The 25,569-nt window shown below is 45.5% G+C and overlaps 2 protein-coding genes across 3 annotated transcripts; one reads left to right on the top strand and one right to left on the bottom strand.

Moving 5' to 3' along the window:
* Window positions 1–5,165: 5,165 nt before the first annotated feature.
* On the top strand, window positions 5,166–12,731 carry RPL18 (ribosomal protein L18). The gene is made up of 7 exons (XM_083162371.1): window positions 5,166–5,303; window positions 6,664–6,750; window positions 6,841–6,948; window positions 9,072–9,170; window positions 9,857–9,980; window positions 11,474–11,543; window positions 12,608–12,731. The coding sequence occupies exons 1-7, from the start codon at window positions 5,301–5,303 to the stop codon at window positions 12,681–12,683; spliced, it is 567 nt and encodes a 188-aa protein (XP_083018497.1). The 5' UTR covers window positions 5,166–5,300; the 3' UTR covers window positions 12,684–12,731.
* Window positions 12,732–13,766: 1,035 nt separating this feature from the next.
* On the bottom strand, window positions 13,767–22,765 carry LOC146042395 (uncharacterized). 2 transcript variants are annotated; one of them, XM_083162369.1, is made up of 5 exons: window positions 22,562–22,765; window positions 21,388–21,553; window positions 18,514–18,773; window positions 15,899–16,426; window positions 13,767–14,392 (listed from the first exon to the last, which is right to left on the bottom strand). In XM_083162369.1, the coding sequence occupies exons 1-5, from the start codon at window positions 22,667–22,669 to the stop codon at window positions 13,868–13,870; spliced, it is 1,587 nt and encodes a 528-aa protein (XP_083018495.1). In that variant the 5' UTR covers window positions 22,670–22,765; the 3' UTR covers window positions 13,767–13,867. The 2 variants fall into 2 exon arrangements, with proteins under 2 accessions (XP_083018495.1, XP_083018496.1); XM_083162370.1 differs by having other exon boundaries at window positions 22,574–22,765.
* Between the last annotated feature and the right edge of the window lie 2,804 nt (window positions 22,766–25,569).

Genomic DNA, 25,569 nt, shown 5'->3' with positions numbered 1-25,569 from the left:
AAATGCATTAAAAGAGGGGTTTTACCGCATTTTCCCCTTAGTACATCCTGCCCCATATGAGGTGGGTGGACGGTGGGTCCGGGTAGCAATTTCATGCACCACCGCACAGGCTTTGATAAAGGTGATTAAGATGGTATCCTCCCGTCAGCGTGTTGGCATCTAGCATAACATGTTTCGGAGGTAACTCCTTCTTCAGATGTGGATGCCAATACTCAGGGTAATAAAGGTTCAGGGTTATAAACCCTGGTACTCTTTACCTAAAAGGGCGCCCGTCGCGGGCATCGCGGGTACATTTATGTGTGCCCGCGACGCGACCGACGCGATGACCGCGATTTCCCATTGAAACCTATGTTAAACATGGAAATCGTGTGGGTCGCGTCGCGGCCGGCCATAAATGTACCCTTGATGCCCGCGACGCGATGCTCCCGATTTCCCATAGGAATCAATGTTAAAAGGCGCGATGGACCCGATTTTACTGTTAAATTGCTCAATGGACCCGATTTGGCCATAGGAATCAATGTTAAATGGGCCACAGAGCCCATTAACCCTTAAATGTCCCCCCCAATTTTTAACGCCACCCCACGATCCACGTCAACCCGAAGCGTGGCGAGCGCAGCGAGCCCGCGAGGGGCGGCGGTACGCGTCCTCCGACCTTTTCATGCCCTACTATCCACTAGGGCGTGGAGTGAGAATAGAATAGTGTGGCGAGCGCAGCGAGCCACCGAGCCCGAAGCGTGGCGAGCGCAGCGAGCCCCGCGAGGGGACGCGGATACCTTCACAGTTATACGCGTCCCCTCGCGGGCTTCACAGGTGTCCGTGGCGACGCCGACACCTGTGAAGCCCGCGAGGGGACGCGTCTACCTGTGAAGGTATCCGCGTCCCCTCGCGGGGCTCGCTGCGCTCGCCACGCTTCGGGCTCGGTGGCTCGCTGCGCTCGCCACACTATTCTATTCTCACTCCACGCCCTAGTGGATAGTAGAACATGAAAAGGTCGGAGGACTCGTACCGCCGCCCCTCGCGGGCTCGCTGCGCTCGCCACGCTTCGGGTTGGTGTGGTTCGTGGGGTGGCGTTAAAAATTGGGGGGGACATTTAAGGGTTAATGGGCTCTGTGGCCCATTTAACATTGATTCCTATGGCCAAATCGGGTCCATTGAGCCATTTAACAGTAAAATCGCGGTCAATCAGCCTTTTTAACATTGTTCCCTATGGAAAAATCGCGGTCATCGCGGGCATCGCGGCCATCCCGATTTACCCGCGATGCCCGCGATGCCCGCGATGCCCGCGATGCCCGCGATTTTTTCCCCGACGACCGCGATTTCAATCGCTGGCGCCCTTCTAGGTAAAGAGTACCTAAACCCTTTTAGTACACACGTGTGTTCACTTCCGCATTCGTCACTCGCCGGAAGTGACATTCCGTTTGTTGAAGGAAATAGTGTAAGCGTCTCATCAAACAAAATCCCAGCCGGAGATACAGTGAACCAGGTATTCCTCCCGAAAGTGACGAGTGCGTTCCAGCCGGCTTTTTATGCGTTCCACCAACGAACTCAGTGATTTACTTTTCGTACATTGCATATTTTGTTAAAAACAAAAGATCAAAGAGATGAATATGCTTCCTTCCTTTTTCTTAAATACTTGTAAATTGCTCGTATCATTTTAACTTCTTCTCATCAGGAAGATGTAAATGCATCCCGATTCTCCATCTTAGAAATGGGCACAATTCATGTGTATTCTGTATATCCTCTTTCACAGTGTGGGCACAGATGGATTTCATCCTCACATAGGATGCCACATCTAAAACTAAGCCCTACTTTATGTTCAGGCTATGTCCATCCCTTATGTGGCATCCTTCTTCAATGTACACTTGTAAAAATGGAAAAGATAAAAACATGAATAATTAATAAAAAGAGAATTCTAAATAAAGCCTTAAAATTGGAAGATTTCATATTTTAATCTAAAAACCACTTTAATTCCAAATCAGTGTTTAACCCATTAGGAACTAAAGCGTCAAGTGCAAAAATCCATCGCATCTCACTTTGGGCCAAACATTTTTCTATATTGCGATCTTTCCAATTGCCTTTTATCATGTGTATTCCTAAAAATCTTTTTAGAAATGTTTTTTTACTGTCATGTTTAGTTTTAAAGTGTTATGATACCGAATGATTTATTAACCCTTTTCTAATACATACATAAGAGCCAAACAATACTGCAGGATGATTTATTCCTGATGTTACAATCTTGCTCCCAATCAGGGGAATGCTTTTAGTTGAATGTCTTTCTTATGGCTATATCTGTAAGCAATAGCCCAGCATGTGTCCTGCACAGTTATTAGTATCGCATCACCACAACCTTACATAAATACATGCTTAGTTAGTTCAGGCTAGTGCATATCCAAGAGTTATAAAGGGTGACATTTATTCATATTTGCCGACTTTTTAATGTCACTCTCCGGGAGTAGCCTGGAGAGGACAACCAAATGTGTAGGTCGGGGGGGCGGGGACAAGGCTGATGTATGAAAGCCCCGCCCCAATCCACGCAAACATCACGATTCGCGGGTCCGCTAGTAGGGGACGGGGCTAAAATGACGCAAAATAACGCGATTTGCGTCATTTTAGCCCCGCCCCCTCCCTCTGACCCGCGATTTACGGCACTTCTTTCCCCAGCTCTGGGGGGGAGTGGGGACTCTGTGGGGAATGCGGGAGACTTGCCCACCTTCCCGGGGGGCCGGGAGGGGGACCCGATTTTCGGGAGACTCCCAGCCATTCCGGGATGGTAGGCAGTATTCATTTAATAGGTTCAGCTTCAGGGTCGGCAGAGCCCGCTCAGCAGAGGATACAAAGCTAGGAGGTGCCGGGCAGGAGAGGCGATCTCCCTGCTCTGCACCCTGCTTGACATGCTGCTGCTGCTGGCTGGCGCTGTGTAGGGTTACCACCTCATCCCTTTAATTTCGGACACATATTGATTACACAGGTTCTGTGGCTGGCTGACTTCAAGACTCCATTTCACCTGGTTTTAATCAGCCACAGAACCTGTGTAATTAATATGTGTCTGGAATTAAAGGGATGAGATGCCCCTAGCGCTGTGCCTGTCAATCTTAGATGGGTGCTGTGGTCACGCATTGCAGATATTTTCGCAATTTTTAAATATCTTTATTGACATTTCTCATTTGAATTATGTAAATTGGTCATTGTTTAACTTTCTAGTTAATATATTTTCAAAAAGTCAAATTGGTATGATTTGTATCTACACACTTGATACAATTTGTACCTTGTTACATGTTTAATAGCCACTGCTATATTATATATACAGTATATATATATATTTTTTTTATTATTATTATTTTTTTGTACACTTGTCAGAGATGCCCCAGAAATAGTGCACAATCGACTTGCAAAACGAAAGCGGAACTAAAAGCAATAATTTGTATTATTGTTGATGTTGTGTATGTATATTAAGTTATTTGTTTTGGAAAACAACAAATGTGAATAACTATAAAATGGCAACAAATCATTTTCAGCACCCTAAATTCTATTAATAAACATATGTCATTTTTAGGATCCCAAACAAATGTTAAAATGTGTTGTCCAGTGTTATTGGGACCAGCAAATCAGGAATTATTAAGAATTTTTGTAAGGATTTTTTCAATTAAGGGTACTTATATGTTAGTTGGGCGCCCGTCACGTAGTTTGCGTAGTGGTGTGTTGAGAATACCAATACACCACTATGCTGGCTACGTAAACTACGTAACTTATGCAAATGACGTAAGTTACGCAAATTAAGTAACTGGAGCCCAGCTAATACATAAAGGATCATATGGCCACTATCCACGTCCTACCCCCAGTGTCCACGTGCGGCCTACTTGACCCTCTCCTTCAGGGAGAAAATGCTCTGTTCCTGGACTTCCCTGGTAATGTATGATTGCCATCACCTGTGGTGAGCTAGGTAATTGATAAGAAAGGTGTTTCACCACAGGTGATGGCAATCCTACATTACCAGAGAAGTCCAGGAACAGAGCATTTTCTCCCTGAAGGAGAGGGTCAGGTAGGCAACCCTGATGAAAGTCTAATTAAAGGTGCATATACACGGGCCTTTATCACTGGCAATATGGTTGCTGAGCAACCATACTGCCATCGATTGGGTGCACGCTCCTGTTTTTAGCCCCCTTATGATCGCTGGTCGCAGGAGCTTGCTCCTGCAACCAGCTGATTCCCTCTGCGGCTCCTCCGGCAGAGGTTCCCCTTCATCAACAACCATCTCTGGTCGCTCATGAAAAGGAGACACTGAGCAATATATTGCCCCCTTGTGTACACAGCTTAAGAGTGACGGGAGAGAAAAAAGGTTGCATACCTCCCAACATGACCCTCTCCAGGAGGGACACAATGCTCTGCTCCTGGGCTTTTCTCTTAATGTATAATTACCATCACCTTTGGGAAACACTGTATTTATTTAGACAGAGACAAAGAAGTACAGTATCCTACTGGCGCACAAGGAGCAGCGATAGAGACAGGGGAAGGAAGGTCACCCAACCCTCAATGTAGACAATTTATACAGAAACGGTTTCTCCTGTCGCACACCGCGCTCACAACCTATTTACAGATATTTTTTCTCTGGAAAAAGAGAAAGAGAGAAAAAAACAGAAAAGTCTGCATCTGAATCAGATTGAGCTACAGATTAATCATTCTTATACTCTGTAAATAGGTTGTGAGCGCGGTGTGCGACAGGAGAAACCGTTACTGTATTTATTTAGTTAACCTGTTCAAAAACATGGCAATCATACATTAAGAGGAAAGTTCAGAAGCAGAGCAATGTGTCCCTCCTGGAGAGGGTCATGTTGGGAGATATGGGTTGGGAACCGCTGTTCTAGGGGATACATTTACTAATGTTTCTAAAAATGAAGAGGTGATGTTGCCCATAGCAACCATTTAGTTTCTATCTATAATTTCCCGTTTGCATTCAGGAAAAATGATAGATGGAATCTGATTGGTTGCTACTGGCAACATCACTTCTCATTTTTAGGAACTTTTGTAAATTTACTCCTATCATTTATCTAGTATATGATAGCAACTTCTCCACCTGTCCTCTGTAGATGGAGGTTGGATATATCTCCATAGAACACCAAAGAACATACTAATAGATAATCCAATAGCAGCCTATAGGAGTGAGTAACCATAGAGTGTAGTGGATAGAAGAACGCCTTCTCTAGTTGACAACTTCCGGTCTCTGTGTGCTTTCCCATAAGCCTCCGCGGTTCCCCTCCTCTTTCCTTTCCTCCCGAGAAGCCGCTGCCGCTACAGCCGCCATCATGGTGAGAGACCGAGCTAGATCTCAATCCGCTGCCATCTCCTTCCCCTGTCCTGCCGTCTGCAGTCCCCGAGCCCCTTCCCGCATCGTCTTCTTGCGTGGCAGCGGGCTGGGGCTGCATCGGGTGCCGGGAAGCCGTGTAGTGCACCGTGTCACCCCTGGGGGCCGTATGTCCCATGGAGCGCAGTGATGTGGCCGGGCAGGAAGGGCTCTGCTAGCTGCGTGTGCTGTCACACTCTGTGCTGCTGTACTCCTATCATACGGTTACCGGCAATGATGTCGCCAGTCCTATCCCAACTTCCACTGTGCATCATGCTGGCTGCTTATGTGCACCGGGTGTTATCAGACTGGGCTTTGCTCCCTACATGTCCCTGAGTCCGGGTCGCCACCCAATGGTGTATGTACTCTTACTCTGGTCAGTGCATGCTGCAAAGCAGGGGAGTGCTCCTAGTGCCCATGGCATTTAGCCACCCAGATATACCAACACATTGAGGGAGACTTGTTGCTATAGCTCAGCAGTTCCCAAACATATCACAGCGCCCATACCATATCCTAGGGGTGCATTTTTGGCACCCCTAGGATGTTTTTTTTTTATTGATAAAGTTAAGTAGAATGTACCTGTCACCCTTAGGTTCTGGTATGTGGTGTTGTGCAGTTCTTCTGCTGATTGTCCACATGTGTTATGACTGGCCGCTACCAGTACTGGTTATGTCTGTCAATTTAACCATAATTTGTTTTGGTCCCAGGGCACCCCTGCAAGAGCTTCGCTGCACCCCAGGGTTCCTGGGCAGACAGTTTGGGGATCACTGCTATAGCTGCTTGTGTGAACTACTGCTTTGTTGATCTACTCTGTCCAAAATAGTGATCAACCATTTTTATATGGATTAATGTCCTATGAAATGCCTTTATTTACTGGAGGTTTTTGTGTGTGTGTGTGTTCAAAAGTTAAGGAGCATGCATGTACATATAATCTATCTTCACAAATGTTGCGATGATTTTGCCCTGTCATAGACTGTAATGCTGTGTACACACTGGGCACTATAGCCTGCATGATATCATTAACAATATATAGCACAGATTGTCTGCTTTGTACACTAAATTACGCATTAACTGCCCTCTGGTCACCTGTACAACTTAATGTTGACTGGCTAGTCAATGATACTTGTATGGAACTGGTGACAAATTTCGATCAGTGCGTATACAATTTGCCCCACAGCATTGCCGATCTAGATAACAATCTCGGCAGTGCTGGGAATCGCCCAGTGTGTACCCTGCATTAGTAGTTCACATTTATATGGTAACGGTTAAGGAGTTGTAAGTTTATTGAAAGAAAAAAAAAACATGTCTTCCTTTTTCTCTTTTAGGGAGTCGATATCCGCCACAACAAAGACCGCAAAGTGCATAGAAAGGAACCAAAAAGTCAAGATATCTATCTGAGGCTTTTGGTTAAGGTCAGTGGAGTTTGTTATACTGTAAGCTAATGTCACTGTATACATGAAAAGTGAATGACCATTTACTTATTGTTTTTCATGTTCTTGCAGCTTTACCGCTTCTTGGCCCGCCGTACCAACTCCAGTTTCAACAGAGTGGTGCTGAAACGTTTATTCATGAGCCGAACCAACAGGCCACCCCTGTCTCTGTCCCGCTTGGTAAGCAAGTATTTATACTGTAATGCTTAAAGTTTGATTTAGTCACTTGGTACATATTGGAGTGGAAGCATGCCGGGGCCCCCGCTACGCTGATCGACACCATGGGGGCAAGCCCAACACCCAGGAAAACCTCCGTGCACCCCCAGCCTCCGTCCATGAGGTGAATGGATGCCACACACGGGCATCCATTCACCTCCTCCCAGCCTTCACTGCTGTCTGCATAGTACCACGTACAGCAGCGGAGGCTGTTCGTGGCCACTGCCCAACCCCCAGATTGACCGCAGGATGCTTTTTTTTTTTTTTTTACACACCAAGACCCAGCCCAGGGTGGAGCGGCAATAACCCAGGTTAAGGTCAGGTGCGCTCCTTCTGTTTGGGACTCATCAGCTGACTCTAGTACTGGACAAAAGATGTAAATATTATACAGAGGTGGAATTTAAGTGTACAGTGTTATATCTCAATGGCATATTGAAGCTTGCACATCGCATGGACCTGCTGCTGTAAATGTGTGTGACTAGTTACTGCGTTCATTTGCTGTTGTGTTTGACAGCTGGTTGGTAAGGCGATTAATACTGTTCATAGCATATTGGGTATCTAATAGAGGGATGTGATCCATTGAGGAATGTTTTCCACACGTACCTGAGATGTTTGTTTTTTATGTTATATGAGACTAGATTCCCTGTTTAACTGAAACCTCTCCATCTGTGAATTGTCAATTCAGCATATTAACGTTATTCTATTATATTTATGGTGTTAATGTTGAATATATAGTTGTCCTAATTTGTAATACCACTTTTACACCAGAACTGCCAGGTCACACCTGGGTTTTTGGACCCGGATGCAGCCTGGTAGTTCAGTTTTACACTGAAGTCCCCGGCATTATGCCGGGTGGGCGACACCAGTGAACTCGGGCCCTGAGCCGGCGCTTGGAGATGACCTAATCTCCAAGCGCCAGGAAACCCGCCAGCTGGGACCCCTGCTACGCTGATCGACACCATGGGGGCAAGCGCAGCACCCAGGAAAGCATCCATGAGGTGAATGGTTTGCAGGGATCCTATTGCTTGTACATTAATGCAGACCACTTTTTTTAAAGAAATTAACTTCGCCATGGCTCTGTCCCAAGAGCAATACACTAAGTACTAACCATGGCTGGGCTGCACTTGTGGTATGGAGAGATCGACTGTTCTATATGGCAAAACTGTTCCGTGTTTGTATATGTAGGGGCATTTGCTGGGCTATTGTTGCTCATAGCACATGGCAATATGCTGTCTTCTGATTTAAGCCCAGAGAGACCATGCTTTGCTTGTTGCTTCTAGCTTTGTAAATGGTGTATTTACAGGCGGCTCGGTTGTAAAATGTAAGGAGACCACAAGGGATCGTAAATGAGTCATTTTCTCAATCCCGTTAAATCTGGTTTGATTTGAATACATACAAGAGATACTGGTTCTTGGAAATTTTGTGGCGGTCCCTCGTAAAATTGGAATTAATAACGATTGGGTGCACACTGGGTGACTCCCGACACTGCCAATATTGCTAACTATATCGGCGGCGGCTCGCAGCAGCGCATTATGCATACACACTGATAGATATTAACTATACCGTTCAGTGACGTCACTGGGACCCCCAATCCGTACATGCTGACCTATTGTCCGATTGAGCTGCATTTACGGACAGTGGGGAGGTTAATTATTGATGCACAGGAGCAGACCTCAATAGCGACCCTATACATCACTATTGTGCATATAGTTAACGCTATATCGCCCAGTGCGTAACCAGCTTCAGTTTATGTTCTTTGGTCAACACTAGGGGAGATGGCGCCTAGCAAAGCTATTCAATTGTTTCTCCAGTTGGGTGCATCTGCTATGGGTACCTATTACTAAAGTCTAAAGATCTTTATCTGTCTGAAATGGTTAAGCAAGTCTAAAGTACTGGTCGGGGTGCCCAAAGCACAGACTTTATGCCAGCTACTGCTTGCCACCTCAGGAGGGTGTGGGCACAAATGTCTGGCATCTGTATTCTTGGCCAATGATTAAATCCTGTCCATTTTTAGGCATGAGCTGCGGGTGCCGACAAAACATTGAATCCTCTCCCTTTTACTAAGACCGTTCCTTTTTCTTTTATAGATTCGCAAGATGAAGCTTCCTGGCCGTGACGGCAAAACCGCTGTGGTGGTGGGATGCATTACCGATGATGTCCGGATCCAGGAGATCCCCAAACTCAAGGTAAATATTTTAAGCTTCTACAAAAATAGTCAACTGGTTCCGAGTTCTTTGTACAGTGAGGCAGCAGTAAACCCTTCCCCTAGCGTTCCCCCCCTGCCAAACTCTGTTAACCTGGCCTTTTTTTTTTTTTTTGAAAGGGACAATCATTTACACAAAACAAGGAAAAAAACATGCTTTGTCTATTGCCCCTTTAAAAAAAAAAAAAAAAAAAAAATAGATTGGCTGGAATCCTGCATGGCTGGCAAAATCTGACTTTATTCCATCCTGCCCAACATGTTAAAACCTTTAAACCTGGTCACTTACAGTATATGGCACCTAGCACTAATAGTTCCGTTAAAATATGGTGAACGTGCTAGGGGTTTACGTGCGGTTTGTCTCCGGGCACAAATCTGTGTATATATAAAAAAAAAAGGTACTTCTGTAGTTTCATGGCGCCGTGCTACTTCCGGATTCTACGCTCGCCACGAAATATGTCAAAAAAAGATACTTAACTCCATGCCAACATGGATAGTTCATACCCCCACTATCCATGTTGGCATTAAGTTGATTTTAAATAGCGTGGCGAGGGCGAGCGAAGCGAGCCCCGCAAGGGGACTCAGACGCACAGCGCCATGAATCTACAGAAGTACCCAAAAAAAAATATATATATATATATATATTCTCTAAGAAGCTTTATTTTGTCTTAGGTGTGCGCACTTAAAGTGTCTAGTGGAGCACGAAGCCGAATTCTGAAATCTGGAGGACAAATCTTCACCTTTGACCAGCTGGCCCTTGCTGCCCCTAAAGGCCAGAACACTGTGTTGCTGTCAGGTAAATTTATAGTTGTCTGTTTTAAGTGAAAAGATACTGGTTTAATCACAGTAACGGCCCTTCAATACCGGTTTAGTTTTGAATGCTTGTATTAAAGAAGCATCATATGTGAATTGCTTGCATGTTACCCACTGTACAGTGTTTAACCATAATTGGGTAATAGTGTACCCTGATTTCACATGTAACATGGAATCAAAGGGTAACTACATCCAAGGTACTGCCCTTCCTGTGCCAACTGGATTGGTTGATTCTTTAGCAGCTGTACCTGGAAAATAAAAATGTGTGATTTATGCTGGTTTCCAGGATTGTCAACTAGCTGCATCCCCCATTGCTTCAACCCTGCAAGTAGTTTGGTTGCGCGCGGGGTGAGGGACAGGATCCTGTATTTTTCATAAAATAGATAAATTGGAAAATGTAACCCTGACACTGCAACTTGGAAATGGACAGGTAAAACTCTGCACTGTTTGGTTAAGTGAAAATGTGTCCTCGCCATAGAAATAAATTGTAGCATTGATCTAATGCACGTAACTCAACAGTAGGCCGTGGAATGGTCTGATCAGAATCGGAGTACTGGATAAAGTCCATTCTTGTGTAGAATTATAGGCCCTACACACAGATGTGTGTAGGGCGACCTAGCAATGCTAGGTCGGGCAGTACAGTCGCTAAGCACACAGAGCTGACTGCCCACACAACGCGCTGAGAGGGTGGAGAGGACCATTGTTCTCCAGTGGACACTGGCTACCAGCGAGATTGATGGACACTGTCCATCAATCTCGGACAGGGACGCGCATTGCTGCTGCTATAGCCCCAACACAAACTGATTTAGAGGCATTTTCTAAGCGACTTTGCCAAACTAAGCAAAGCCGCTTAGAAAATGCCTTTAATATCGGCATGTGTGTAGGCCCCCTAAGCCCTGAACTTCTTGTCCTTCACCACAATGGAAAACTCATTTGCCACTAGGGTGGCCAATCCCGGGATCGGGATCCTGGCATTTGGCACCAAAAAGTCTGGGATTTTGGGATTCAACTGCACTCCAGACACTGCCTGGCTGGTCCCGATGCCTGGCGTGCAGCACTGTGCGGCATGACTGTCAAGAGGTTATGCTGTGCAGGCCACACTGCACATGCGCCGCCAGGTCGGCGGTCTGGCTCCCAGCTTTCTGGCCGCCTGCACAGATCCCGGCTGCTCCCACACCCTGCCATAAAGGTAATGGTGGGGCTTTTTTTTTTTTTTAGTGTTGGGAATCCCAGTATTGGGCATTTTTCAATCCCGAATTCCACATCCATTAGAGCCCTCAACCAGACCTCCTAGTACCGGGACTTTCCTTCCTTCTCTCTAGACATACCCCACACAATCTCTCTACACTCTTCCTCAGCCGATCTACTTATTCTAACGTAAAGTAGGTGCAAGTGGTATTGGTAAACCTCATTACTTGTACACTTTATTACAACCAAGAATGGAAGCTTTTCTCATGTATCCCGTTTCCTCACCAGGACCTCGTAAGGCACGTGAAGTGTACAGGCATTTCGGCAAGGCACCCGGTACACCACACAGTCATACCAAGTAAGTGTTTTGCCTATAAACTTGACTGTACAGAAATCCAGAGTAGTGTTCTGCTTTCTGTGCTGATATTTATCAAGTGAATTAATGGAAGCGTATATTATGTAGTGTTTGTTACATAAGTATTCAGCACAACTATCTTTAGAAATCTGCACATAGAGAGGGCAGATTAGACATTACATCTTTAACCTTCCTAGGGTGTTCAGGTCTCTTTTGACCCATCTTAAATGCCCAAATCTCATCCTAGGAAGGTTGTTGTCTAGTGTGATTCAACAAAAGAGCTTAGTATTTGTTCCTTGATGAAAATGGTTTATAATGGCTTAGACCAGTGGTTCCCTTACTGTGTGCCGTGGCTCCCTGGGGTGCCTCGGGAGCCTGGCAGGGGTGCCTCGGGTTGGTGGTCCAGGACCAAAACAAATTATGGACAAAACCAGTTCTGGGGACTACCAATCATAACATTTGTGTACAAACAGAACCCTTTACCATATGACTGAACCTAAGCATCACATATAAACACAATTCAATTACTTTTCTATTTAAAAAAAAAAAAATTGTCCTAGGGGTGCCATGAAAAAAACCTCTTGTACTCTAGGGTGCCGCGATTCAAAAAAGATTGGGAATCCCTGGCTTAGACTACACTGAGGCAGCACCCCCTTGTGGCCATGTTTGCTTTGTCACTTAATAGGAAAAGTTCTATAGAACATGGGAATTTTTAAATCTCTCACTATGTGGCATTAATTACTGAGATAACATTTTATGGGCAGGGAGAGCATGTGGGCGCACTGGCTGACTTGGTCAACAGGCAGCAGAATTTCATGTCTGAAATTCACCATTGCTCTGGTTTAGACACTGTCATGACCAAATTGCCCATCTACAAAAGCAACATATATATTATGTTTTGTTCCCTGAAACTAGGAAATGTCTTTTTTTTTTTTTTTACGTCGCCTTACAGATATTCCCATTGCTTTATTACTGCGTTGTAGCAGTGACTTGTCTATTTAGAATTGCTGTAACTAGTTTACTTGTTGTCATGACCTAACTTCACTTATGTTTTTCCCTCTTTCTAGGCCCTACATTCGCTCTAAGGGTAGAAAGTTTGAGCGCGCCAGGGGGCGCAGAGCCAGTAGAGGATACAAGAACTAAACTCACTGTCTATGCTTTGTACACAATAAAGATGTTCTGTCTTCACAACGTTTCACAACTTATTTAATGTACAACAAAATCTGGACCGGTTCCTTTTAGGTTATCGGTCGTACTGTTTACCACACTCTCTTTGATGCTAGTTTGTGGCCTTATTTGTTTTATCGGCCCTCTAAAGTTGTTAGAACTTGTAGCACAGTACAAGCGATTTGGTCTGTCCTACCAATCTTTAGTCAGGACTTTACACTTTTTACTATACAGGAGACTAAACTTTTTCACATGGGAAGAAACCATTATGTGGATTTACTGTAACACCACTGTCCAACCGTAATGCAGGTGTCCTAAGGCGAGCTCAGGGAGGACAGAAACCTCCCGTGGAGCAGAAGGGCACCTAATGTTAAGGCCTTTGGTACCTAGTAAATCGATCGAAATAGATTATCCTGAATATTAGGCTGCCTCCCCTATAGCGGCATATCTTAAGGAAAATTAATTCCAGCTTATAAGTAAATTACTTTACCCTTTCAGCGTCAGCAGCCCTAGCACTAGTAGCAGATCCAGTGGCGAGCCACTTTAAAAGAACATTATAACATCATTCAACATCCATTTTTGAATAATAATAATTATTTTTTTTACAATTTAAACCGGACTGAATTGCAAAAAAAAATTTGGACTGCAAAAGGGTAAAGACCACTGTAAAGTAATGTGAAAATAGGAAACTTAATATAGAAATGTTTAGTTCCTATATTTGCGTCTATGCTTAAATGCAGGGTAGTGTTTAATGCTGAAGATCTTTTGGTTCATTACCATCGATAGTGGAGGCATTAATGGATGACGTTTTATTACTCCCCATGAAAACGCAGGTTAACCCTTACCACCTTCTGATTGGCCTGCTGTCCCCATAGCTGGGATGGGTGCAAAATGTGGACTGTCTTGACGCCATCAGTGTTGTACAATAGTTAGGAACCCTGGTGGTTGTCTTGAGTTTGACATCCAGTAAAACCCAGAAGAATATTGTGACAACACAAGAAAAACCATAAGTTTGTTCTATAGCATTTGCTATAACCAGAGAACACCCCCCCCCCCCCCCCCCCCCCCCCCAAAAAAAAAATTAGTTGTGAAATACAACATTCATAGTGCAAATCTAGAAATATTCAGTCTTGTGGTGGTTTATGTATCCAAAGTAAATTCTACAATAATCCCATGGGATTGTGAAGCAGGCATGCTAAATAGCAGCATATAATCCAGGCTCTATCCACTTGTGCTTCCATATTCTGCGGATAAACACACTTCAGGAAGCGGAAGTTTAGTACCTTGTCTATGAGACTCAGAAAGCTTAGAACTTGTCTGCTCATTTCTTGTTGCTGGTGTGTGAGCTGCACTGGAACATTCTGCATGAATGGTGGAAACTCTAATGGTGGAGATATACCTCCATAAAGTTCTTCTTGTGGCTGTCCGTCCATTACTTTAGTGGCTATTCCAAATGGTAAGCTAGATGAAAAAGTGATGAACCCATTGGAGGAGGCGATGGCATAACCACGTCGTAAGTAGTGATTTCTAGAAGGGTGGGCAGCCACCGGCCTAGCACGGTCCTTTGCTTGAACTTCGAAGAACAGGTCTGTACAATCCATAATGGTACAAGTGACTCCTTCATACTGCACAGTCCTCTTGGGTTCAAAGACGTCTAGATATTTGGTGCTATACAGGATGGGGATCTAGGAGAAATGAAATTATATATGAGTTCCCTGGGCCATACTTACCAATAAGGTGGTTGAGAGCAAATTTTCTTTCTAAAGCGGTGTACACACACAGAGATTTTAGGCACTTAAATTTAATTTGAACCCACTCCAAATCTAACACTCTGGACAACCCACCTGGTTTTGTCCATTTGCGAAAGATTTGGTTTTCGCAATCAACTCTGTATCAGGCCTTAAGTCCTCTTCTTAGGCCGCCCATACACGGTGCATTTTGGGCTGCAGATGCGATGCGCACACCACACCGTACAGTCCAAAAGGTATTTGCTGCAGGTGCTTTTTGAACTAGATTGCATTGTACCTAGATTAACACACACTGCTTTAGCACATCGGATGCGTTTTGAACTAAATGTGATCTAGTTCAAAAGGCACGGTGCGGTATGGGCAGCATAAGACATGCTAAAACTAATGGATATCTATTAACATGTTTAATCATTTTCAATTTCCCTTTTATTCACATTGACAAGATGCTGCATTAGTGCAGACAGTGGAGTAGTGACTGACTAGGCAACAGCTCCTGGTTTATATTCTCATCAGAAACTCCTCCAATAATGCTGTGCTCACCATCACATGGCTGTCTACCATGTTCTCCTTAACCCCTTCAGTGGTGCTCCAGTGCGCAGACTGGCAAACCCAGGAAATAATGCGATCTCTCCTGCCGGTCAGCGGCACTGAGTGCTGTGCTCGGCCTCCATCTCCGGCTGTGTTCGGCGTGACCTTGCTAACGTCACACTGCACACAGCTGGGTTGCGGCTGATAAAGTGTTCAGCGGCGCTGCCTGGACCCGGGGATTATAGTGGTGTTTTTTTTTTTTTTTTTTTTAGGGGCACTCCCTAAAGAAACTACCACTGAAGGGGTTAAATAATGACTTCTCTATTATACTCAAGATTGTGGTATATTTCCCTATGGTGGCTCTGGTCTCACTCTTCAAATTATGTCCATCCTACAAAATTCCTCCCAATATAAAGACCTCAGCGACTTTGTCCACAGACATCCCCAGATGGAGCCTGTGGCTGGGTGACAGGCCCAGGGCATGGCCTATGGGAGGGCGACATAGGCAGGCTGCTGTTTTCAGTCAGGGTACTTCCTCTGTCTTGACATGCTGTGAAGTAACAATAGATCAGTCTCCGTGGTCCGGTCCGGAATGTAGTTTGGACATCCCTGATCTAAACTGTAAACTGCCAAGTAATATCCTCTGTCTGTGCCTCCTTTGTCAACATCATTTGTATGTAAAGGGGGGCCTCATAATTAGCTGCAGCCTCACATGCAACACCTCTCCAGATCCCATATGTCAAAACAGAGTACAAAATGGTCAAATTGTACTAGTGTATGGTCACCTTAAGTGGCAAAACACATTCATTTCACATTGCAGCAATAAGGTGAAGCCTTTGCATAGCTTAATTACATACCCACACGTGACTTTTACCTACCATTTAAATACCCAATGGTCTCATTTGGACTTCTTACCTGTATTAGCCGTGCATGGAGGAGCTCCGTCCAGTTCAACCAGTAACGTGAGACGGTAGACTCGGATATTCTGAATCGGAACGCTAGATCTTGGAGCAGCAAACCCAAGCGCAACCTGGTGAGAACAAGCAGGAGCTGGTCTTCTAAACTTAGGGCACTTTGAGGTCCAACCTCTGTTTTCTTACGGATTCGGCCGGTGCACAATGTTTGGTCAGCAGTAACAAAGCCAAGGAAGTCTGTGAGGTGTTCATAGCTGTCAAACCCTGTGTAAAAGCGCACCCACTTGCTTTCATTCTTTATGCTGTTCATACAGAAGCCGGTATCGTCCCGGTTGTGCTCCTGATGCTTTACTTGCTGGCCCAAATACAGAACTGTTCCGGAGCTTCTCTCTAGTTGCTCCTGCAGATCTTTGTTTTTCTTTTCTAGAATATCTTTCTCGCAACGCAAGTTCCAGATTTCAGATTCTAGGTGAGAAATCTGCTGGCACATGTCTGACACTACCACCCATCTCTCATGGTCCCACTTCTCCTGTATTGGTAGAAATAAAACCAAAGTACAGACAGGTAAGTGGCAGTTGTCAGTGAAACATTTAGCAAACCCATGGGTTGAGTTATGCAGACACGGGATCCTGGTTTCAGACACATTTTGTAATCGGTTTAATACAGTATGCCCTTGCAGGTTCAGAGAGTCTTCAGCTGTGTACACACCAGACTATTCTGGATCGTAGGCATAACTGACCAAACGATTTGTTGTTCAGACATACACCGAATGATATAGCATGTGATTGAGTACCGTAATATCCAGTGGTCACATTAAACGTGTTTGTTTTTCCCCAACTAATCATTTCAGCGTAGGAGAAACCTATCCTTCGACTGAAAGATAAGTTCTTAACGGCCATCAAATGCAGGTATACTGTGAGTCGGTGTCAGAGCTCCCTCTGTAGCCCATATCACCGCACCTGAACCCCCAGGATTGCCAGACCCCAGCACCAGGCAATTGTGACACCTACATCACCCCAGTCTGGCACTGCTGCACTTCTACCCCCCAGCCACAATCAAAGGAATGCCCCAACCTTCGACCAGGGAACCCTTGCAATCGGGAAAAAGGCCCCCCTTGACTGGCACTCCCACCTGCTATCAATACATGCTGATCTTTGTCCATGTGTAGGCATCCGTCAGGGTGCATGATGTCTGTGTGTGCGGTGCGCCTCAGGATCCGTGTGTTAGCGCCTGTCTGCATGTCGGCGTCTGTTATTGTTTGTATGTTAAGGTGTCAGCATCTGTGTGTCCATGGCAGCATTCCTGTGTCAGTGTCTGACATTGTCAGTGTGTCAATGTCAGCATGTGATTCTGTGTCCGTGTGTCAGCATCCGTTTTTTTTTTTTAAATGTTCAAAGAAGGAGTTGGAAGAACTTTCCCGCCTACATCTGTGACGTTACAAGTTGGGGAGAAGTTGGTTGGTCTGAGGAAAAAATGCTCAGGTTGGCTGGTCTGAGGGAAAGTGGTGTTGGATGTTTGGGGGAAAGTTGGTCTGATGTATGGCCAGCGTAAGTAATGTATACACTCAATTCAGAAAAGGTTGCAAAAATAAGACTTTTTTCCCCCCCCAGAGGCATCTTGCGATTAGGTTTGTGTACAAATCTGACTGACCCTTTACTGTATATTTAACTGTATAATTGGAAGGTTTACTAAGCCTAATAGAGCGATAAAGTGGAGAGGGCCAAACTAACCAATCAATTCCTGTCATTTCTCAAGCACAGCCTATGGCATGGCAGTTAGACGCTGATCGTACATGAACAGTTTTTGGTACTTGTGTACTAGCACGGCGCCCATCGCAGACCATAAGGCATACGATGGCATGCGATGAGATGTTACGTGATGGCAGGCGATGTTATACAATTTTAAATTGTATACCATCGCATTGTATGCCATTTTATCGCATATACAATGGTATGCGATTTAAAATTGTATAAGCACCCTAATGGGTTTTTCCATGTTACAAGTGTTCCCTTTAAGATAATTAACCGTGATGGGTGCTTACTATGTTAAAAGCACCCCCAACGGCACCCCCACTATCAACGCCAACCCGAAGCGTGGCGAGCCCGTGAGGGGCGGCGGTACGTGTCCTCCGACCTTTTCATACCCCCACTATCCACGTCGGCGTGGAGTTGATTTTATATAGTGTGGCGAGCCCCCGAGCCCGAAGCGTGGCGAGTGCAGTGAGCCCCGCGAGGTGACGCAGAAAACATGTAAAGTATTCGAGCTTCGGGCTCGGTGGCTCGCTGCGCTCACCACACTATATAAGATCAACTCCATGCCGACGTGGATAGTGGGGGCATGAAGAGGACGTGTACCACTGCCGCTTGCCACGCTTCGGGTTGGCATTCATAGTGGGGGTGCACTTAACATTGTAAGCCCCCATTAGGGTGCTTATACAATTAAAAATCATAGGGGACTTATACAATTTAAAATCGCATCGGTGTGCATCGGGTGTATGGCATGCGATGCGATTATATGTCGTATGACTTAATATCGTGGGCACCGTGAAAGTACACAAGTACCCAGTTTTCTATTAGCATGACGCTGTATTGCCTGGTTACGGTATTTGTGTCATACCTGCAGTGCCTCACATTGCATCTCCTTGTCGTGGAGGGCTTGTTGCAATGACAGCAGGAGCTGGTTCTGCTGATGATTGGTCTTCTTCAGTTCTCTCACCATCCGCTTCAAGACTTCAGGGTCATCCGGCACGCAGTAATCTCCATGATCGTGTACAATGCCTTCATTCACCTCACCCAGGTCTTGCGATGTGGACTCACTGGCTTTCTCCATCAGCTCTGCTGCCCAAACCAGGTCACCAATGCTGGACTGAACTTCTCCTGAGGGTGGGGAGGGAAACATAAGACAAAGGCAGCCACAAAACCTCCTGGGCACCATCTTCTGGAACAATGGCGCATGCGCATAAAACAGTGGCATATTTGTAATTATTTGTTCAGAAATGTGGTGCCAGCACATCAGACCAACCAAACCTTGTTCTATGGTGTATAGTGTGCAGCCTGGAACCCACCACAGACCATTGTGCACCACACCCAAGTAGGTATGACCAGCAACAGCTCTGTCACTGGTGGTTTGTTGATGCGCATAGTGGTGAGGCACGGGCCTAGGGGCGGCACATATTAAGGGCAGCAGCCAGCAGGGAAGTTTTTACAGGGGATGAGCCGCACGGCTCATCATCCCACAGCAGCATCATCCCGTCAGTCTAAGACACCTCTGCGTCAGCGGGTTGCGGTGCTCCCCGAGTATTGGCCTGGGCTGCAGCGTCTTCCCTCACCCCTGTTAGGGTATGTTAAGCATTGTTTAGCTCCCAATATTGCTGCTGCCACCGCCAGGATGTCTCAGCCCTCTCCCTGCCCGCAGATGACTGCGGAGGAGGAGGAGCGCGGTGTCCGGGCTGCTGGTGCCCGACACCACCGCTATTGCCGCCCGGATATTTCTGCCCTCTCCCTGCCTGCTGATGACTGCTGTGGAGGAGGAGGAGGAGTGCTGTGTCCGGGCTACCGGTGCTTGCCACCACTGCTATTGCCGCCACTGCTGCTGCCGCATGGGTGTCTCAGTCCTCTCCCTTCCCGCTGGTGACTGCGGAGGAGGAGGAGTGCGGTGTCCTGGACAAGTGGAAGAGGTAACCCCGGGGAGCAGCCCTCTTGAGCTCCCTCCACTCTGACCTATTTTAAAAATTAAAAAAAAAGGGTCCTCCCTCCGGGTCCAGGGGGCGGGCCAAAAATTTGTGCCTAGGGGCGGCCTGACCCCTAAATCCGTCCATGTACTAACCATTGTAGATCAGCCACCAATCATACACAGTCAGACCATCCATGGTTGCTACCCTTTGATTGCCAACCCTGCCCCCATTATAGATGCCTATTCTTGTGTGCCTGGCAGCTTAGAAGCTGGAAATGTCTCTCTGGGGGAAATTTACTAAAGGAAATTTGTAAAAAATAGGTGTATTTGTATCCAGAAATACACTTATTTTTGACATTTACTATCCCAAAAATACAGCAATTCGTATTCATATTGATGTGCTATCAATATGGATACGAATTGCCGTATTTTCGGGATTGTAAATGTCAAAAATAAGTGTATTTCTGAATACAAATACACCTATTTTTTACAAATTTCCTTAAGTAAATTTCCCCCTCTGTATCTAAGAGCTCAGATATTTTTATAAGCCATCCATACATCTAAAAAGGAATACATTTGCAGCATATATACTTTTGTTTATGTAAGCCGGGTACACACTAGCCGATTGTGTACGCAGCGATATTGGTGGGGATGCCGCTGGGCAAGTTCATACACACTTTCCGATGCCAGCGGGGAGGGGGCGGGGTCCTTATGACGTACTCCCTCGTCTAACTGTTTAGTGTACACACTAGACCAGGCCTGGCCAACCTGTGGATCTCCAGATGTTGTCAAACTACAAATCCCATCATGCCTTACCACAGTTTTGCTATAACTGAGTGTTAAAACTGTGGCAAGGCATGCTGGGATTTGTAGTTTCACAACATCTGGAGAGCCACAGGTTGGCCTGTCCTGCACTAGACGATATAGTAAAAGAGCTCTCAGATTGGACCTTCTGGGCAATATCTTTTACTTTCTCGTCTAGTGTGTATGGGGTTTAGCCTCTTCACAGACCAACCTGACATGCACATTGCTTACAAACACTAAAGCCCCGTACACACGGGGGAGATATATTGCTCAGTTTCTCCTTTTCATCAGCGACCAGAGATGGTCGCTGATGAAAAAGAAACTGCCGGGGGAGCCCGGCAGTGGTAATCAGCTGGTAGCAGGAGCATGTTCCTGCGACCAGCGATCACTACAGGGGTAAAAACGGGAGCGCGCACCCGGCGATATATCGCCGATGCACACTCCCATTGTGGGCAATATGGTCACGATATTGTACAAAATCACCGGTACTTATGTAGTATCTGGGCTGCCGATTTTGTGATTGTATGCCTTACCTTAAGGCATACAATCAGATGCGATGCGATTCGATGCGATTTTGCATAGGATTCAATGTTAAGAAGGTCCTGTTCATTTCCCCACTATCCAAGTGGGCATAGAGTTGATTTTATATAGCGTGGCGAGCGCAGCGAGCCACCGAGCCCGAAGCGTGGCGAGCGAAGCGAGCCCCGCGAGGGGACGCATATTTCTTAAAAAGTATTCTGTGTCCGCTCGCCACGCTTCGGGCTCGGTGGCTCGCTACGCTCGCCACAGGTTTATATCCAACTCCATGCCCACTTGGATAGTGGGGAAAGGAAAAGGACCCCTTTTTCCCATTGAATTCTATGTTAAAATGGACTCAGACCATTTTAACATTGAATCCTATGGAAAAATCTTGACCATCGCATCGCATACGATTTGGTCGATTTCTAAATCGGACGCCCAGATACTACATAAGTACCAAATCACCCCCACCCGCACCTTTACTATGTTTCTCACCTATTGCATTCTGGGGGCTGTAGTCATGTGCTCTCTTTCTACTGCTCGGTCCACTCTTTCTCTTCTTCAGCACTCTACTCGTCTTCCTTTTTTTAACACGTCTGTCTCCTGCCACCTCTTGCTCTAGGCCATGACCAAGATGGGAAATGCTGGCTGTCTCAGTGTTCTGATGAGGGAGAACAAAGCAGTGTATTGGTATTTTTACACAGGTACAGGTCATAGGCTCGGCATAATGACCGTATCTCTGTTCACACAAAGGGCATATATAGCTTAAGTCAGATTGGTGCAATTGGGACAGTTCTACAACCTGGGTTGCCAGAACAAATAGCACAGAGAGGTGGGTGGGGGTTTTTTTGTGTGCATTTTGAACTGCACTCCTGTATATGAATCAGATGCTCTACGAGGGTCACTTTATAAGTGTGGTAAAAAATAAAATAAAAATAAAAACCTAATTTTCACATTTGGTACCAGGATGAAGTTGCTTGGGGACAAATCTGGTGAATAGGGAGGATGGGAAATCAATTATTTGCCCAATTCGTGTAATTGTGCACCAAATAATTTTTTTCCCATTGTTATGGTAACTGCTAAATCGCTCGCTTCAAATGACTACAGCAAGTTAATGCTTAACTTCTGGCTTCAGTTTAACCTGGGGGAGGGTGCGACATCTCCAAAGGGATCTCATACAAATTTACCGCATTATCTTAATACATGAGATTTCGTACGATTTATCGGACCGATCCATCGGAATTGGGTCAAATCGGACCAAATCTCACTAGTGTTATGGGGACCTTAAGTCAGGTAAGTAGACAGTAAGATTATATATATATATATATATATATATATATATATCTATCTATCACAGGGGATGGATGGATAGATAGATAGATAGTTAATTAATTTGCAGAACAGTACAAACAGGCAAAGTGGCTAAAAATTGGCCTGTCCACATTAATCACTCCTATTGCACTACAAAAAGTTGCAAGAAAAACAAAAACATTCCCATTATTTTGCCTTCAGTACTTGGAACCCCTATGACAGGGAATGGGTAGCTGCCTGCAGGGGGCGCTCTTACATACAGTCAGTATTCCGGTATCGTTCCGGCACCTGTACTATTTTGCTCCGCCCCCACACAGAACACTGCAGAATAATACAATCAGTGAATACATGAGCACACCTCAGGCTGTACCTGTGTAGTGAGAGAGACAGGCTCGCTGCAGTGATGGGGATCCCTGTCCGTACGTGTCCTCCTCTCAGCGTTTGCGTTGTCGCAGATTACGTCCATCCTGCCCTCAGTCCCCCGACAAAGTAACAGAATGTTAGTATATACAAAGAACGACCATGGGTTTGTGTCAGATTGCAAAACAGGAAGTCGATATCAGCCTCGTTTTCAAAACAAGATGGCAGATATGAAGCTTCCCTATAGGAGACCGTTTGCCAGAGTTAATAATGGCGGCAGCGGGCTGCAGTACTGGCAGGGAAGCCTTTCTGTTGAGGGACAGATTGTACTAGATAGTATAACTTCCGCTCTACATTTACCTGCATGTAGAGACGGAAACCGGTCCCTGGGACTACAATCTCTAGTTAGTGATCACATGTCGACCACTAAAGGTCGACACCTATAAAGGTCGACATTTACATGGTCGACACAATTTTTTTTTATTTATTTTTTTTCATTTTTGGGTTTAAACTGACTTGCTTCATATTTTACCATCCAAGTGGGCATAGCGTTAGATTATAATAGTGTCCCTGAAGCATGGTGAGCGCACTGTTATACAGTGTCCATGTCGATATGGACAAATTTTTTTTTTTGCTTGTGTCGAACTATCAGTGTCGACATAGGGTATGTCGACAATTTATGGGTGTCGACATAGTCACTGTCGACCATTAGTGGTTCGCCTAATGACTGTAGACCTAGAAGTTGTCAACCCACTATCCCAGCACCGTAGACACTGTATGCCTAGCTGCTTATTATACAAAATAAATTATTTAGCACAGAATACCTCTGATAACATTTTTCTGTTCTTGATTTGAGGGGCTAGAAAATATAAATCACTGAGTGCTCATTAATACATAGCGCGGGTATCCAATTACCCCGTTGAAACATCGGGAGTGAAAATCGACTGTTTTTCAAAATTTTCCTGCTGTTTCGCCAGTGTTTTTTTATCGGGCTAGCTATCCTATTGGATCGCTCAGTATGCTACGATATACACAATAACAATATCTTTCATGATATCATTGCATGTGTACCCAGTATATTGTTTACAATGCGCTCTCCTGGGGGGTCATTAATACAATTGTTCAGTGTTTTAGTGTTAGATCGTTCATCCGGTTGCACTGCCGCCTTTGGTCGTGGTGCCTCAATATGCTTGGCACATTTTTATATTCTCACTCTAGGCCCACTTGGATAGTAAAGTATGAAAAAACATCTTTATTGGGGGGGAAAAACCATGAAAAACAATTTTTTTCATGCCAACCCTTTCCATGTCGACCTAATGACCACATTGCCCTACTGCATGTCGACCTAGTGACTGTCGTCCTATAGTAGTTGACGTAATGACTGTCGACCTAATGCTAGATCTAGAGACCGTATCCCCCATTGCCAGTGCCATAGGCAAAACTGAGAGACTTTCACTATTCAGTATTATTCGTAATGTCATGTTAACCTCTGACGGTGACTGGGTTGTTCACCATAGGCGTGCGCAGCACATTTTATTAGGGGGTGCACTGTCAAAGCGGTGTGCCTAGCACCACCTATTGGGCATATCTAACACCGCCATTGGGTCTGTCTAACTGCCAATCAGGCGTGCACTCCTACAATATAAAACGTCTCTCAGCCACACCATTATACAGTATCCTGCCTATTTCAGTTTTAATCTTCTAATTACTCTGTGTAACAGTACGCGCAAATAAAGTCAAAATCATATCTGGATGACACATATAAGTAGTGATATGACAATGGTGTAATACAATTAATAATGCAAAACACACATACAGTAATTGATTGATGGGTGCTTATTTTAATGGAATACAGGTCTAAAAAGCAAAAGTCTTTGGTAAAAGGTATTGCTGGTATTACTAGCAGCAATAAGTGTGGGGTGGGGGCACAGCATTAGGGGGTGCCTGTGCACCCTTAACACTCAATGTGCGCACACCTATGTTGTTCACAGAAGTTACTGTATAACATCAGCTAGCCCAACATTGTAGCATAAATCACATAATAAAAGTTGCAATTGATTGAGTCACTGTCATACATGAGAAATGCTCATACATGAGAAATATATATAAATAATCAGTATTAGGGATTAGTACATCCAGGATAACTAATACCCCTTTTATACCAAAAGGCTGGGTCGCACCCAGGTTTTTGGACTCAGCTTCAAGTCGGGCGGGACCCGGCGTTTGGTCCCTTTTACACCAGAGCCCCCCCCCCCCACACCCGGCGCAGGTGGTTCCTGAGCTGCCTCTTGGAGATGACATCAACTCCAAGCACAGTTTTCCGCCGCCAGGACACGAACCGCAAGCCCAGAGCTAAGGTAATCTTCTTGGCAGCCCCCGTGCACCCCAGCCCTCGTCCGGGAGGTGAATGGATGCCGCACACAGGCATCCTTTCACCTCCTCTGCTGCCGAGTATAGCAGACAGCAGCGGAGGCTGCGGTCCGCAGGTTGGATGTCCCCCATTGATGTAAACGGGATCCGGTCGGATGACCCTGCATACCCGTTTACATCTTTCTCTACCCAGGTCCTAGCCGTGTTCTACCAAGGTCAGGACCTGGTTAGAAGTCCCGTGACCCATTTACACCGCCACTGACCCGCGTCTGACCCACCGATGACCCGGGTTTTTGCGGCGGTGTAAAAGGGGTATAAATATCTACCTTGGCCCGGTTTGGACACTCATGACCAGTTTTACAGTGTGCAGATGTGTTCCAGGCCGGCGTGGGTTCTGCAGCGCTTCCTGGGTAACTATCAGGGGTTTTGACTCGCGAGAGATCACACAGTGAGGCCGATGTGGGCGTGTACATCCCCTCACATGGTACCAAGGGGATTCCGGGGGTGAGGGTGGGATGTTCGGCTGGGTGGCTGGCTGCGTATCAGGGCTCGCTAAGCAGTGAATGACCGCTGAGATCTTTGTAATGTTTGTTTTAAATATACTTTTATTAACATTGTTGGTAATTTAGTCATGCA

This window comes from Crinia signifera, chromosome 19 (assembly GCF_055691185.1).
Source record: "Crinia signifera chromosome 19, ASM5569118v1, whole genome shotgun sequence".
NCBI classification, from domain to species: domain Eukaryota; kingdom Metazoa; phylum Chordata; class Amphibia; order Anura; family Myobatrachidae; genus Crinia; species Crinia signifera.
The sequence above is the reverse complement of the archived record's forward strand: the minus strand, read 5'-3'. Positions and strand labels throughout refer to the sequence as shown.

Coding starts and splice junctions, on each gene's coding strand:
- LOC146042395 (XM_083162369.1), bottom strand. CDS start 22,669: ATGGACGTAATCTGCGACAACGCAAACGCTGAGAGGAGGACACGTACG. Junction 21,554..22,561: donor CTACACAGGTACAGCCTGAG/GTGTGCTCATGT, acceptor CTCCCTCATCAG/AACACTGAGACAGCCAGCAT. Junction 14,393..15,898: donor TCCATGCACGGCTAATACAG/GTAAGAAGTCCA, acceptor CATTTCTCCTAG/ATCCCCATCCTGTATAGCAC.
- RPL18 (XM_083162371.1), top strand. Junction 9,171..9,856: donor AGGAGATCCCCAAACTCAAG/GTAAATATTTTA, acceptor ATTTTGTCTTAG/GTGTGCGCACTTAAAGTGTC. Junction 9,981..11,473: donor GAACACTGTGTTGCTGTCAG/GTAAATTTATAG, acceptor TTTCCTCACCAG/GACCTCGTAAGGCACGTGAA.